Source organism: Neomonachus schauinslandi, chromosome 2, assembly GCF_002201575.2.
Source record: "Neomonachus schauinslandi chromosome 2, ASM220157v2, whole genome shotgun sequence".
NCBI classification, from domain to species: domain Eukaryota; kingdom Metazoa; phylum Chordata; class Mammalia; order Carnivora; family Phocidae; genus Neomonachus; species Neomonachus schauinslandi.
Genome location: NC_058404.1, coordinates 24,432,956 through 24,449,860, shown reverse-complemented (window position 1 = coordinate 24,449,860; position 16,905 = coordinate 24,432,956). Strand labels below are relative to the sequence as shown.

The 16,905-nt window shown below is 35.6% G+C and overlaps 1 protein-coding gene across 2 annotated transcripts in view; it reads right to left on the bottom strand.

The window, feature by feature from the left end:
• SGCZ (sarcoglycan zeta) overlaps window positions 1-16,905 on the bottom strand; it is a 432,583-nt gene that overhangs the window by 18,057 nt on the left and 397,621 nt on the right. For both annotated transcript variants that reach the window (XM_021694220.1, XM_021694221.1), the window contains one exon: window positions 650-722. In XM_021694220.1, coding sequence (XP_021549895.1) covers window positions 650-722 — 73 coding nt within the window. The remainder of the gene's footprint in view (window positions 1-649; window positions 723-16,905) is intronic.

Genomic DNA, 16,905 nt, shown 5'->3' with positions numbered 1-16,905 from the left:
ATTGATCCGTTACTAGATTTTAATATTTCACCTTTTATTAACAGTTTCTGTGATTATCCTGGGAAGAATCCCTATAAAGTTGTCTCATGATTTTCTGGGTAGTGAGGACTGTTACGTACAACTGTGCCTCTTACAAACAGAACAATATCAGGAAGCAGCCTGTTCCATTGGAATGATTAGACTGAGGAGTCCATCGTAGGGCAATTAAACTCTGCCTTTTTCTGATTACTATTTGTATTTCCCTCAACATAACACTCCCTGACCATTTACAGCTTTTTTCCTACTCTCTGCTTCCTCTTTCTTTCTGCCTATGTGTATCATGTGTTTCATTGTCTATGTCAGATTTTCCGGAATCTTGATTTTTATCAATCCTCCTCTAAACTTCCTCTATAACTGTTTTTTCCACACTCTTCCTGCCTGACATATTTATTTTTATATTCATTGTATGTTTATTAGGGGCAAATATATATATATATATAAGTTGAGAATAATAACTCATATTTTCTTGCCCTCAGTCAAATACTTGACTATTTACTATGTAGGCAGGGAATGTCAACTTTTTACACATTTTCTATTTTACTTCTTTGGATATCAAGGGCAAATCAACAGTGATGGAAAGTCTGACAGAGCTGGAAGAGCCAGAACTTACCTGAGGTCTTGGGAAGGTTCTGCTCTGATGTGAGGTGTTTCAACAGAGTGCCCGAATACTGCTCCTTCAGTGCCTGGACAGAACAGGAATCCAGTAGTCAGTACAAGCAAGTGGATACACACGTTGGTTTTCATTTCTATTTTTATGCATCAAATATTCATCCAAAAAATGGCACAACTGGAAACATGAGTATAGACAATGAAGGAGAAAAATTGGGGAAAAAAAAGTGTTCAAGGTAGTGAAAGGCCAAGAAGGGTAAATCTAAATGTCCCTCTGTAGACCACTTTTGAGATGACTTTATTTAGCAAAATTCAGACTGACTGAGGATTTTCACTCTCTGATCAAAGAGCAAAGACCATCTCCTCCTTTCTTGTTTCCCAGGTACATGAATTTGAGGGAGGGATAGGTCATAATACTCGGTTCTATCTTTCTACAAACAGCGAGCATGGATGAAAATGTGGAGAGTGAGCTCTCTTGTAATGTATCATTAATTCTTTAAATTAATAGGTCTCATGGGGCATTTGGCAATTTCCCTACACATAACACCCACCTTTCAGTAAAGAGATTATCCACAGTACCTTACTTTGACCTCGCTGGAACTAAGGCTCTCTCTAAAACCATGAACTGCTCAAAATCATTTCATTACAGTTGACTTCATGAGGGGTCATACTTACCCAAAGAGGTCATGCACTCTAACACTTTCCTCAGACAGTTGAATTTTATATTCTGTCTACACTTTCGTTTATTGACTACCTGTGATTTCCAGATTCCCAGAGCCTTTCCATAATTGAACTGAGCTAAATAGAATGACCTTGCTTTTTAAAAATGCAAAAAAACATTTTTTAAATATGATGATGACAAAATCTCTATTTTTTTTCTTTTGTTATTTCACATAAATGTTTCAGATCATTCCCTTTGGAATAACTTTATTTTCTTTTGGCTTAATCTTCATCAAACATTTTGGTGTAGGAATGTCATGTCTGCTCCATCAATGGCCTCTACACCAGCTTATTAATACAAATTATACAAAATAATGCAAATAATACAAATAATGCAAATAAAAATATAAATTTTAAACCTATAAGATAAAGCTGCCTATGCTTATTGTGAAGAATAATGGGAAATATATTGATCCAATAAGCAAAGAAGACATTTTCACTAGAAAACTAGAGCTAACACTTAAATTCGTTAAAAATATGTTGTTTTATAAGAAAATATACTAAAATCACCAGATGACTCCTCCACATCAAACAGCAATGCAGACCTTGATCTTGAATCAGAGAGGAAGAGATTTTTTTCAAAGACTGTAACATGGTTTCATCTATCTTATGGTTCTAAGGGTAAATTTATAAGGTTCTGCAGCAGTAAATTCCTAAGATTACAGACCTCAGTTTATAAGTTAAAAGTTATTGGCATTTGCTGACCTCTCACTGGGTTTTAGTAGTTGTTGAGGTTTGGTTTTATTTTTTTTCTAAAGAGACCCTGTAAGGCCTATAATATATAGACAGACTATCAGAGCAATTATTTCTTTATGGCGTTTGCTCTTTTGATATTTTGTAAGATATTTTATTTCTGTGAGTGGAAAATTTTTAGAGATAAATCTTTGGAAGTAAAGTAACGGTTTTAGATAAAACCCTCATTTTGTGGTTGTGGTGGTGGTGGGGCATTTGAGACAATATTCCAAGGTGTAAATTTTCATATCTCAAGGAAAGACTCTTTTAGCATTTTAAAAGAAGATATAACTCTTAGAAAGAATAGTTATCCATGTGCAAAGTTTAAAAATTAATTTCCACTATTCTGTGACTTTGAAAATGTCCCACACAAGATGACAGAAATATAATTAAAGAGCAGCCGCAATACTTATTTTCAAACATGGAATGGCACACATATAACTTCACACAGAATATATCAGTGAAAGTAAAAGGGGAATGCTATCAAAGGTTTAATTTTCCAATGAGGATTAAAAACTGATAGAGGTCTTTAAATATCAGTTTAGAAAATGTTTGATGATTAAAACAAAAAAAAACCCCACAATTCTTGAAGAAATAATGTGTAATCATATCTCCTAAGGGGCTAACTTGGAAACTGAATAAAATAACATAAATAATTAATTAACTACAAATCTCCAGATAATGAGAAAATTACTCTCATCCTCTCCGTTATTGTCCTAGAATGAGCAAAGGAGTAATAATTAATAAGCAATAATGATAATCTTAAAAGGAAATCAGTGAGGGGAAAATAAAAGCCATCTGAAGCAGGCACATACTCTCACAGTATAAAAAATCAAAATTAAAATACATATTTCCTTCGAATTGGGAACTTTTACAAATGTCAGATGATTAGTAAGGTTGCCAGACTGTGCAATTAAAAATACAGGACACCAAATTACCTTTGAATTTCAGGTAAATATGAAAAAAATATTCAATATAAGTAAGCGATATTTTCAGGGGACATACTTATAGTAAAAATGGTATGGTGTTTATCTGAAATTCAAAATTGAATCACTATATTGTACACCTGAAACTAATGTTACACTACAGGTTAACTAACTGGAATTTAAAGAAAAAATAAAAAATAAAACACATATTTTTAAAATAAATAAATTGTAACCTATTCTCAAAAAAAAAATTAACTGGGTATCATGTATTATACCTGCTACCCTACCCATCAGCCAACATTTGGTACAAAGAATACAGATGTGATTTACTCTTAGTTCAGGAAAAGAAAGAATGTGTGATGAATTTCATATCTTAAGTTATAAAACCACAGAAACTGAAAAGGAAGAGGGACAGAAAAAGGACAAGAAGGTACACAACACTGACATTTATTTATATATATATATTTAAACTTGTTGATTAAATAAGCATTTGTTGTTTATTGTTATTTTAAGGGGCCATTCAAAGGGATACAACGTTCAAATGTTTGCTTGTATAGATGCTGAAGGGTATTTCAGATGATTTGAGGTGATGACATTCTTTAAAGACTTCGGGAAAACATAGACTGTTGACTATCGCAATGGTCAGGAAAGATGAGACAAGCAAACTTTAGGGTCAAAAAAGACTAGGTGTCATTTATATGATAAATCTGGCTGCAAAACACAATAAGAAGGATGGCATATTCCGCTTTGCTGGAGAGGAGAAAGAGTATATGTGGATTGTGATCCTACTTTACATTTAAAGACAGTTTAAGAAGTAAGTTTAAGACATATGTATATACTATGCACTTTGAAGCTAGCAGACGGGAGGAGACAACCCCAGCTCCTTCATTCTTACCTAAATGACTTGAGCAAGTTATTTAATCTGTCCAAACTTCAATTTCCATAGATATTGATAAAGATAGAAATGCCAACCTTACAGGTTGGGTCAGGTTTTTCTTAAACAGGATATAAATGTGCCTGGTTCAATGTAAGAATTCGGTATTCCTTAATTCACTCTCTCTGCCACTTTTCTTTATGAACATCACCACAGAAGAGGTACTCATTGTGTTTGCAGAATTAAGGGTCCAACATGGGTTCACTCATTAATACGTGAAATCTCTATTCCCAAAATGCCAGCTTCAAGTAACACGGTCTCATGCTGAATTCTGAAATCTGAAATTTAGACATTGTAAAGAGATTCTTAAATGTTAGATAGTAAGTGCATTTTATTAATCAAGACTCTATTCAGTAATCAAGGAATTCCCTAATGCAGGTGCCTAGGTACCAGATAAGATAGATTAATGCCCAAATAAGCTCTGAGAAAGAAGTTTCTTCTAAAGAAAAAATTGTGTCCAGGACGATCTTCCTTTCAATTGAACTTTACCCTGATGTTTAAAAAATTGTGGAAAAATGAAAACAAAAATGCATAGTAGACCCTGTACTACCTACAATAGGTGGTTGTGATTTTTCTGTTTTATACTTATTAGCTCTCTGTGCAGGATATCCTGGGAATTCATCATCCAAGCAACTGGAGTAGGTGAAACAGGCATTAACTCCCCCAGGGTTTTAGCTTCCTTTTAAAAGTCAAAGAAAAGTTAAGGAAAGAGTAGTATAGGACGCCATTCCTTAGAATATTTCTCTTTCTTTTTTTTTTTTAAGGCTTTATTTATTTCAGAGGTAGAGAAAGAGAGAGAGAGAGAGAGCACAAGGAGGGGGAGAAGCAGGCGGAGAGGGACAAGCAGACTCCCCACTGAGCAGGGAGCCCTACCTGGGGGTTCGATACCAGGACCCTGAGATCATGACCTGAGCCAAAACCAAGAGTCGGACACTTAACCAACTGAAGCACCCAGGTGCCCCAGAATATTTCTCTTCTTAATGAGAAACCTCAGGCATTCAATTTATAAGAATTCCAAGCTAGCAATTAGTTCTCAGAACTTAGAGGGGGAGGAATCAGTCATGATAAAAGCACCACCTCCAATAACCAGTCCATGGGACCTTTAGGAGACTTAAATCATCAAAAAATTTAATAAACTTGAGACAGCACTTCAAATTCCTCCACTGGAATAGGGCTGAAGTCCTGGATGAATTCATCTAGGTCTCAGAGGCAAAAATATTCCTTTTTATTCATTATCTTCAAGTTTGATCCTGTGCTGTGGAATGTACACAATTTCTTCGGTTAATTACATTGAAAGGCTCTTTAAAAATTATAAAATCTTTTTTTTTTTAATTGTATTTGTGATCAGGGCCTTTTTCACTCTGTAGTGCCACTTCCTAGCCCGTTATGTAGTGTAAGATAGGCATTCATTAATATGTCTCTCTGAAGCTGTGGGAAGTGACATGAAGAACATAGCAGCACGTGCGGGCCCAGAAGAGACTGGGCTTCCCCGGGGTCTCCATTATCAGCGGGTCCAAGGGGCTTCGGAAGAGAAGGCTAAGGCCTGGCATGGAATGTCTTTTGTTCTGGAGAGTCAGAAGAAAAGAGAGAAAAGCCAGATGGGAGGGGAACAAAGGAATCAGGAAAGGGTGGGACCCTCACCCTGTGGGACAGAGGCTAGAGAGAAATAGAAACATTTAAATTCTATTTTTTAGGTCACTTGTCTTGATGCTTGCCAAATGGGCTCTCCTGCTGCCATCAGTTTTTCAATAAAATCTACCATGATCATTTATATGTTTTGAGGTTTTTATGTAGTAGTAGTATTATTTTGGAGGGGACCAAGAAGGGAATGAGTTTTACATGCAGATCAATATAGGACAGAAGAGATAACATGAAAGGAAATCAAGGCCATGAGGCCAAGGAGCTTAAGAGAACACAACCTTCCCTGCTCTCTCTGCCTGCAATGCATAGGAATCCTAGGCAGCATTTTAAATTTCTACACTAGAATACGGACGAAGTACAGGGCAAATTCATATACCTCCTAGGCGCCAGAAAGTTCCAATGTATTCATTATTTTCAAATTTAAACCTACACCAATGATTATTTCAGTCTTTGAAATAATCTTTCATGCTTTGCTTTCTTTTTCCTTTATTTGCACCTCTTTCCCTCCAAATCTAAATTGGTAAAGTCAAAGATTAGACGGGGAACAGTTTTATTCTATTCCCAGATCTGCCTCTAATTTGTTTTTTGATATTTGATAAGTATTTAAAGCCCTCTGGTTACCATTAGTAAAATGAGGCACTCAGAGGCACGTGGGTGGCTCAGTCATGTAAGCGCTTACTCTTGATTTCAGCTCAGGTCATGATCTTGAAGTCATGGAATTGAGCCCCATGTCAGGCTCTGTGCTCAGTGGAGTCTGTGTCTCTCCCTCCCCCTCTCCTTTTCTTCCTTCCCTTGTGCTTTCTCTCTCTCTCAAATAAATAAATCTTTAAAAAAATTAGGCACTGAATAACATGATCTCTAAGGTACCTTCAGTTTCTAACAGTCACAGTTAATATGATTTTTTCCAAACATGTTAAGATGTATATATTATAACTCTTCTCATTTCTCCTTAAATAGAAGTGGAAATGAGTTTGTCTCTACAAATTAAAAGAAAAAAATACTTTAGAGAAAAAATGGAGTAATCATATTGGCAAAAGTAAGCTATTAACTGTCATTTCTTCTACTCCATTAGAAAGTTTCTATGACTCCTGCAAGCACATCATTACCCTTAAAAAAATGTCAACACATTTCAACATACATCTCCCACTTGTGTTATTTTAATAATCTAAATGGTGTTCCTGCTTCCAGCTAACTCCACAAAACACAACCTATACATGTCTAGATTAAACTTACCAAACCTGATATCTCACCTCTACAAAGAGCTGTATTATTTTCTTGGATACCGCTTCTCCCCAGCATACAAGACTTCCATAATCTGGGCCCATCCACCTGCTCAGATTTCTTTTCCTCTACTCATCTATGAAGTCTCTTTACTATGTTTCCCACCTCTTAAGGTAAATGTAATCTGTTCATCCTCTGAATATATTTAGGGTTTATTACCTGTCATGCTCATTTAGATCTTATCATATCCTAAAATTTTACATTTTATATTATATGTATCACTCCACATCTAGAGTTAAAAAAAATCAAAGACATATTGCTCATACCCAACTGGATTCTTATGCACAACATGGTGTCTTGCATATGTGAGATAATTAATAAATATTGATCCTTATCAATATTGATAAGGATCAATATTTCAACGACCTTCCCTTGAAAGTTTTTTTCTCCTGTTTTTTTTAAAAATTTTTTGTTTGTTTTATTTATTTATTCATGAGAATCAGAGAGAGAGAGATAGAGAGAGGCAGCGGCAGAGGGAGAAGCAGGCTCCCCGCCTAGCAGGGAGCCCGATGCGGGACTCGATCCCAGGACTCTGGGATCATGACCTGAGCTGAAGGCAGACGCTTAACCATCTGAGCCACCCAGGCGCCCCAGAAAGTTTTTTTTTCTCCTGTTTTTAATGCTAGTTTGATGAATGGTACAATCATGTCTTAAACACTTTTTTAAAAAAGATTTTATTTATTTATTTGTCAGAGAGAGAGAGAGAAAGAGCATGAGTGGGGAGAGGGAGAAGCAGGCTCTATGCTGAGCAAAAAGCCCCATGTGGAACTCGATTCCAGGATCCTGGGGTCACGACCTGAGCCAAAGGAGATGCTTAACCAACTGAGCCACCCAGGTGTCCCCAAAACACTTAATTCGGAAGTTGGGAAGTATACTGAGATGTCCTTTCTTGTTCAGTTTCCTTATTAGTTTACTTCTTTCCACAACTTCAATATCACTTTTATTTTGTCTCAATTATTCCTCCCTACCACTGCCAACTAACACTCTAAAACAAAGGTGGGGGCGCCTGGGTGGCTCAGTCAGTTAAGCGTGACCTGCCTTTGGCTCAGGTCACGATCCCCGGGTCCTGGGATCAAACCCCACGTCAGGCTCCCTGCTCAGCAGGGAGTCTGCTTCTCCCTCTCCCTCTGTCGCTCCCCCCAACTCACTATCCCTCTCTCCCTCTCTCTTTCTCTCTTGCTCTCTCTCAAATAGATAAATAGTAATCTTTAAAACAAACGAAAACAAAAATCAAACAAAGCTGTGCAATTCTCACTTACAATGCTTCCAGAATCCAATCATTTATAGAAGTCAAGTCCAAAAGCCTTAGCAGAATTTACCTCTTAGCAGTGCTACGCATTTTATACTTCAGTGACAATAAAAGTCTTGGAGATTTTGAAATGCTTACGAACTGTCATGAATACTACTTCTTCCCAACATACCCCCTATCCCTCTCCCCTTTGATGGTAATCTCTACAAATTCTTTAGGATCTGATTTCAGATTATTTTCTCTGTGAAACAAACATTATCTGCATCTTTTTGGCACTTCCTCCCTCTGCTCAGCTTCCCCAGCTCCTTGTGAAAATTACTGGTATAGCGTTTATCACATTGCTGTGCGATTTGCTTTGAACTCTAACCCAATAACTTATGAGTTCCTTGAACTCAAGGACTTTGTCTTAATTAATTTTATACACTTAGCACTGATCTTAGATTCTGATATATAGTTGAGGTCAGTAAATGAAAGAATGGGAAGTAAAGAATGAAAGCAGGAAGACATTAAAAATTATTCTATTTATAATTTATGTGTAAAACATGGGAACTTTCAGTTTCTTAACGTATTTCTTTCTTTAATACTTCAATACAAATTGGGTTATTAATATCCTGAGGTGATGATCTGAATTTACTGAAACTGTTACTATGAGCCTAGCCAATGTTAATTATTCTAGTGAAACAGGGAAACAATATTGTTAAATTGTCTTTCTGATGGAAACAAAAAAACACCATGTTGTTCATTTGAGATGGGAGAATAAGCCTCCACGATTTCTGAAAATATATTATTTCAAAATCTGTTTTTACTTTTCAGTCAGCATTTTTTGTAATTTAAAAAATATCTCAAGGCATTTACTCCCAGATGCCAAATCATGTCCTCTCTCCATTTCTGAAGGCTTTCAAAAGACAAAAAGAGATAATGGAAAAGATACTTAATCAGATGGAAAATGCATTACAATAAAACTATTTTCTTCAAGATGAAGTATATTTCAAAAATATTTGATTTGTCACTAATAAAAAAAGACTTAAATATGTCACACGACTAAAAATGATGCAGACAGCCTTCTTGCTCATATCTTAAAACGTTCAAGCAGTTTGTATTTTACTAGCATTTATTTCTCTGATTATTTAAGGGAGAATACCTCTTCATTTGTTAATTCTTTCTATTGATTTCAATGAAGCGAAAATAATTGAAATTTTAATGCATGTGTGAAGTAAACAGAAGGGAAAAGAAAATAAATTATGTTCATATTGAATGAATAAGTAGTTTGATGAAAATTACATCTAGGAAAAAGATACAGAAGTAACCCCTCTTTCAAGTTCCCACCTCCCCAAAATTTTTTAGAATAGTTAAGGAGAGCTTTCCTCATTCACTCTGAGAATATACACATTCAGGAAATAATAAGTAATTCTAAGGTCTATAATTACTGAGGTTGTCATTTTGCCCCTTACTTTACTTACATACACTAAAGGAATGAGAAGCAGTACATACCTAAGACTTTTAGAAAATCCTAAATGAAAAGATGTCACCAAGAACATATCTTTAGTAAACATAACAGTCATAAGATTCTATTGTTATGGGTTTATTAAAAGGCAGGAAGGTTTGAATTGATTTATCCCTACATTGTAAACATTCTAACAGAAATTAAAATGTAAAACTATAAAATAACTTGATAACAAATGAACTACCTATACTTTTTTTGTTATTTCTTTTTGTTAGAAAATTCATAAAAGATTAATTCATGGTAAGATTTAGAAAATTAATAAAACCAGATCTCTAGGTGAATTATCTTTTTACCACATTTAAATACTTTTTGGAAGCTTTGAAATACTTAAGTAGTATGTTTTGTTTTGAGGTTTGGGCATTTTACCTACATGCAGATAGTATATCTAATACTAGTTTTGTTTCTTTAAGGTCATGTTCATTCTTATGCATGCACGTTTTCTGTGTAATCCTCTCCTTTAGAAACTCAATCATCGCTCAATCTATATGCAATTTAAGCTTTTTGGATCCTTGTGGAAATTCACTTATCTAAAAATCTACTGTCAGTTGCAAGAAAAACTCAGGTTGCTTTGGGGAACAAAAGTGAATACCTTAATTCTGCCTTTTTGACACATTTTATTCCTCAGGTTCTTCACCCCTATTTAGATTAGTCTCTGTAGAGAAGATGGGCTTTCTGCTTCTAGGAGTCACAGGCAGGAAGACTGTGTTTCCTACTGGCACACTGTGCTGACCATTACCTAGTGGAATGCACGAGGACAGGGACTCATCGTCTCAGCAGTAGTTTTATTTCTTAATTTTCTCCCCCTAAGATTTTTGATATATTGACATCAAATGGATACATTTCCATTGCTTTTTATGGAAAACAAAAATCAGTAGGGAAGTTGTCCGAAACAGATAGTACCTGATTGTCTTCAGTGGCTTCAGATATTACATTGTTTATGGATTTATTTGAACTTTCCACTCTCTTTTTTCATTTTGAAAAAAAACCCCACAACCTTGTATATTCAAAAGATGCTAATTCTGTAAATAGCTTTATGACCCTTAACTACACGGTTAATCTGTACAAAGTGACATGTGAACAAAGAAGCTAGGACTTTTAACATGATATCACATTCAACACGATTTAGACTTTCCTTCTAGTCTCAAGATCTCTAAATGACTGGGGCGTCTGGGTGGCTTAGTTGGTCAGGTCAAGATCTCAGGGTCCTAGGATCTAGCCCCACCTCATCATTGCTCCCTGCTCAGCAGGAAGTCTGCTTCTCCCTCTGCCCCTCCCCACGTTCGTGCTCTCTCTCTCTTACCCTCTCTCAAATAAATAAAATCTTTAAAAAAAAAGATATCTCAGTGACTCTAAAACATCATAGTTTTACCTATGGTTTTCGGAGCATCTCTGTTGATGTGGACACAGTCAGAATCTGGAATGTTTGTACAGGTAACTTGCCTTGATATTTATGTTTTCACTCATTTAGTAATAACTGAGCTTTATAAAAATTCAGGTGAAAAATGCAAGTTTCAAAAGCCTATCCTGTAATAACAGAAGAGTGTGGCGTACACAGAGCTCAAATGGGAAACAGCTAGGTACACAGACATCATTAAACAGGTATTAATGCCAAAATAAATTTCCTTCATCCTTTCATTTATATGAGATTTTATTTTTTTTACCTTTTATTGTTCCAGATTGCTCCTGTGAATTTTATGTTGTCACCCGCCATGTAATTCATTGTGCACCAATAAGTAAACAAAGAGAGCTCCACTTATTTGGGTTTGTTTTTTACCCACAAGAGGATTGGTGGCATTACTTTTAATTAATGTAAAGAATAGCAGGTTTTTTACCAGAACACTGTTTCCCTCTATAATGGTATCTTCACCATGAACACTCATCATATTCCCAGCTCGGATTGCCGTGAATGCCTCTGCATGATCTTTAGAGCAATTCCAAGCAGAGTAAGCCATTAGAGTTTTAGGCAAATCATAACTAGTCTGAGCATCCATGGTTTGTAGGCAAGTCCAGGGATCTTCAAAATCCTTGAGCTATTATGTCACCCTGAATTTTATGTGCATGGTTTGTGTGCCACACCAAGTAGCTTTAAAGATGGTGGCCCTCTGAGCTCCAAAATAATGCTTCAGAGGTTAGCACGAGATCTTTTCATATAAATGGGTCTATGCTGGTAAATTGGGGGGGGGGGTAATGTATAACAGGATCATCTAGATTCATGATTTTATACATATATATATACACGCATATATATATGATTTATTTATGTTAGAGAGAGAGAGAGAGCACCTGTGCAAGTTAGGGGAGAGGTAGAGGGAGAGAGATAGGGAGAATCCTCAAGCAGACCCCCAGCTGAGCTCAGAGCCGGACGCTGGGCTCCATCCAAGGCACCTGAGATCATGACCTGAACAGAAATCAAGAGTCCGCTGCTTCACTGACTGAGCCACCCAGGTGCTCCTGTGATATTACATTTCTGGAATACTCTGATATGTTCACCAAATATTTCACCATGAGCCTCTCAAGCAGAGATACAATATTTTCAATATAAAGTATTCATTTTTTTTCTAGAAAGGATAAGTTGTGACACAAACGTACACATCTGTGTTTGTGTGTGTGTGTGTATGAATGTAGAGTATAGCATCTCACTGAGGAGTACCGGACTCAGGTGTTTTAGTTTATGAATCCTGACAATATTCTCCAAATAAAATTCCAATCTAATAAAACTTTTCCAGAGAACTGGAAAAGAGAAAACACGATGCCTTAATATATGAAGGATATTTTCAATACCAATCCCAGACAAGAACTACACAAGACAGAAAATTTGTTCATGGGTATAGATACAAAGATCCTAAAGAAAATATCATGCTGAAACCAACAGTAAAGTAAGAAATATCAGGATCATTTCTTAAGTATTTATTACAGGAATGTAATTTTTGTTTAACAGCAGAAAATTAATTAATAAAATTCTCCATACTAATTTATTGCCGGAGAACATTATATAATCATAGCAAAAGATTCAGACCTAACCACTCAAAAAGTTCAACGTTTTTCCATGATTAACAACAACCACCACAATAACAATTGCCACCTTTGAGAAAAATAGGAATGCAGGTAAACTTTCTCCCACAGGTTAGAGTCATCTACAACAAAACTCCAAAACCTATAGCAACCTCAAACTTACTGGTGACACAGTAAAACATTTCCCTTATGGGTAACAGCCATACAAAAGTGTGATGTGGTTTTACTTTTTGCCTAGAATCACCACTTGGATTCGACTCCCCACTATAGTTCTCATACTACCACATGGAAGGGAGGGAAGGGAAAATGCAGGTCCATGAAAAGCATATTGTTTGGGGAAAAAGTAACAAAATTTTCATGCTTCATATACAATACGGTTTCCACACAGGAAACCTAAAAGAACATACAGATAATTTAATAAAATTAGTAAGAGAATTATTTTGACTTCAAGTATAATAAAAGTTCTGGAAACCCTTTGTAGAATGAATTATTAAATTTAACCAAAAGATATTAAAGCAATTTTAAATGTTAGAAGAATATAATGTGATCATAAATATGAACCTAAAGTTGTTAATTTCCCCCAAAACCTTGAATAGATTTAGTGCAATCTCAGATCATCAATGATATTTTCATGGAATTTGACAAGCTGATTCTAAATCCATCTGGAAGAATATTGGGCCAAGAATAATAAGGCAATTCTGAACCCCTCCACAGAGTTTCCCTACCAGATTACAAGACATACATAAAGTTCTAGTTACTAAGTCAGTGTGGCTCTGGTAGAGAGAGAGAGAGCCATAGACAGTGGAATAAAGAAGGCCCCAGAAACAGACCAGCACACTTATATCTGTATGGAAATTTGATTTATGACAGTCACTACTAAATGTAAGTGGGGAAACAAGTGACTAGTCAATAAATGATGCTAGGATAATTGTTTACACATATGGGAAGATCAAACTGTATTTACCACTGCAAAAATAAATTTCAGCAGGATTAAAAATGTGATGGGCAAAGTTACAAAATGTATAGAAGACAATATAGGAGAGTATCTTTTTGACTTCAGATTAGAGAAGGATTTCTCCTACAGTAAAGAAAAAAATGAATTTCTGAATTTAAGAATTTATTCTGAAATTAAGAATTTCTGCTGAACAAAGGACACCATAAGAAATTGAAATAAGGCAAACCTTGATCTTGGAGAAAATATCTGCAGCACATATAATTGACAAAGATCAATTTCCAAATATATAAAGAACTCTAAAAAGTAATTGAGAAAAGTGAAACAGAAAATGACTAAGAGCTTGGAGAGATACTTCACAAAAAAAGGATCATTAAAATTCAATAACCATCTGAAAACACAGTTCAGCTCATTTGTAATCAAATGAAACAAATTAAAACTGCATTGTGGTACCAAGTTAAACCCTTTGGTCTCGCAGAAACTTTAAAGTCAAAAATATATTTGTTATGGGAAGGTACGGATACATTCTTTTTTTTTTTTAAAGATTTTATTTATTTATTCATGAGAGAGAGAGAGAGAGAGAGGCAGAGGGAGAAGCAGACTTCCCGCAGAGCAGGGAGCCCGATGCGGGACTCGATCCCAGGAGTCCGGGATCATGACCTGAGTCGAAGGCAGACGCTTAACCATCTGAGCCACCCACGCACCCGGTACGGATACATTCTTAAGACAGAAAATATATAAAGCTTTAAGAAAACGATAAATTTGACTATATTAATATAAAATTTTTCTTAACAATAAAAAGACCCTTAAGCAAAGTTAGATAAAAAACACATCTTCAACAGCAAATATAACTGATACACAATTAACATCCAGAAAACATAAGGAACTCCTACAGATCAATAAGAAAACAACAACTCATTAAAAAAAAAAAGAGTAATTCACAAAAAGAGAAACCTGAACAGTCAGTACACTGGGGGAAAAAATACTCCATGTCACTACTAATCAGGAAATTATAAATGAAAACAAAAAAGAGATGTAATTTTATTTGAATCTTTTCTAGTGACCTGGATACTAGAGAAGTCGTCCCGTCATGTTGGTTTTTATTATCTTCATGGCTGAAACAAAGCTTTATTTACTATTTTCCACTTTAGGGTCACAGCAAATGAATGCCATTATGCGGCTGTTTGGAAAGTGACTAGAGTATTCGTGGAATTTATAGAAAGTGCATTTTTCACTGAAAATAAAACCTTTTCTGGAGTTTGTTTTTTTTTTTAGATAGCCATTTTGAAATAACATGTCTTACCAAATTTTCATACTTGTTTCAAATTAAAATGTTTTGTTTTTTTTCTTAAAATCCTACATGAAATAAGAAAATAGAAATCAGGCTCAAAGTTAGGTGATTTAAAGCCTGCTATTCAGTTAAATGATTGTGCACTGATATTTATTTTGTCAGTTCACTACACAAAGTATCAGGAAGTATACAGTTTTCAGTAGGGTGAGACTGGAGGGGACACCAATACCACAGAAAACAGCTCAATGTGTTGTCTCAGTAGGTCTCACTAGCAGTGCGGCATTGAATAAGTCATTTAGCTATTTAAAATCTTAATTTTCTTATGTGTAAAACAAAACAAAACTGTGTGCTGTGTGTCCTCTCCTCCTCAGAGAGCTGTGTGAGATTTTTTTTTTAAAGATTATTATCAGGGCGCCTGGCTGGCTCAGTCGGTGGAGCCTATGACTCTAAATCTTGGGGTTGTGGGGCGCCTGGGTGGCTCAGTCGTTAAGTGTCTGCCTTCGGCTTGGGTCATGATCCCAGGGTCCTGGGATCAAGCCCCGCATCGGACTCCCTGCTCAGTGGGAAGCCTACTTCTCCCTCTCCCACTCCCCCTGTTTGTGTTCCCTCTCTCGCTATGTATCTCTCTGTCAAATAAATAAATAAAATCTTTAAAATAAATAAATAAATAAATAAATAAATAAATAAATAAATAAATAAATCTTGGGGTTGTGAGTCTGAGCCCCATGTTGGGTGTGGAGATTGCTTAAAAATAAAATCTTAATACAAATGTAGGGATCTGAAGGGGTACGTGCACCCTGATGTTTATAGCAGCAATGTCCACAATAGCCAAACTGTGGAAAGAGCCAAGATGTCCATCGACAGATGAATGGATAAAGAAGATGTGATATATATATATATATACACACACACACACACACACACACACACACACACACAATGGAATATTATGCAGCCATCAAAAGGAATGAGATCTTGCCATTTGCAATGACGTGGATGGAACTGGAGGGTATTATGCTGAGTGAAATAAGTCAATCAGAGAAAGATATGTATCATATGACCTCACTGATATGAGGAATTCTTAATCTCAGGAAACAAACTGAGGGTTGCTGGAGTGGTGGGGGGTGGGAGGGATGGGGTGGCTGGGTGATAGACATTGGGGAGGGTATGTGCTCTGGTGAGCACTGTGAATTGTGTAAGACTGTTGAATCACAGATCTGTACCTCTGAAACAAATAATACATTATATATTTAAAAAAATAAAATAAAATCTTAAAAAATTAAATAAAATAAAAAATAAAAAGATTATTATCTATATTATATCTGTATCATTTATATCTGTATCTATATCTATGTATACTTCATGATTGCCTAGCATTACTGGTTATGTGTAAAGTCAGTTTAGAAGACTTAGTGATTGGATGCCTGGGCGGCTCAGTTAAGCATCTGACTCTTGATTTCAGCTCAGGTCTTGATCCCAGGGTTATGAGTTCAAGCCTTGCATTGGGCTTCATTCTGGGGCATGGAGCCCGCTTTTAAAGAAAAAAAAAAAAAAGAGTGATCTATGGTGGCTCAGGAATATGAGAATTTCATTCATTGATGATGAGTGAATAATGAATACCTTCCAGAGTCCTTATACTTTGAACAAACAATTCAATTTCAAGGAATTTGTCCTGAAGAGATATATTTGTATACAAAGATGTTGCTACAAGGAATTGAATGATAGCCTTGTTTAGGTTCATTGACTACAATCCAAATGTCCAATAATAGGGAATTAATTAATAAACTATTGTGGTTCAATAAAATGGAATACTTTTAACCATTTAAAAAAGAGAATACCATTGAATGACATGAATTAAAAATAAATATTACATTTCCATAAGGTATGAATAAATATCTATGTTCTTAAAGGGCCTCATAAAATCTTCACTGGTCAACATTCATCATTTGGCAGCTTTCTTCATTTCCCCTCCCCGGTTTTTAGGTCCTTTTTTTCTCCTTCATCTGATTAGAAAC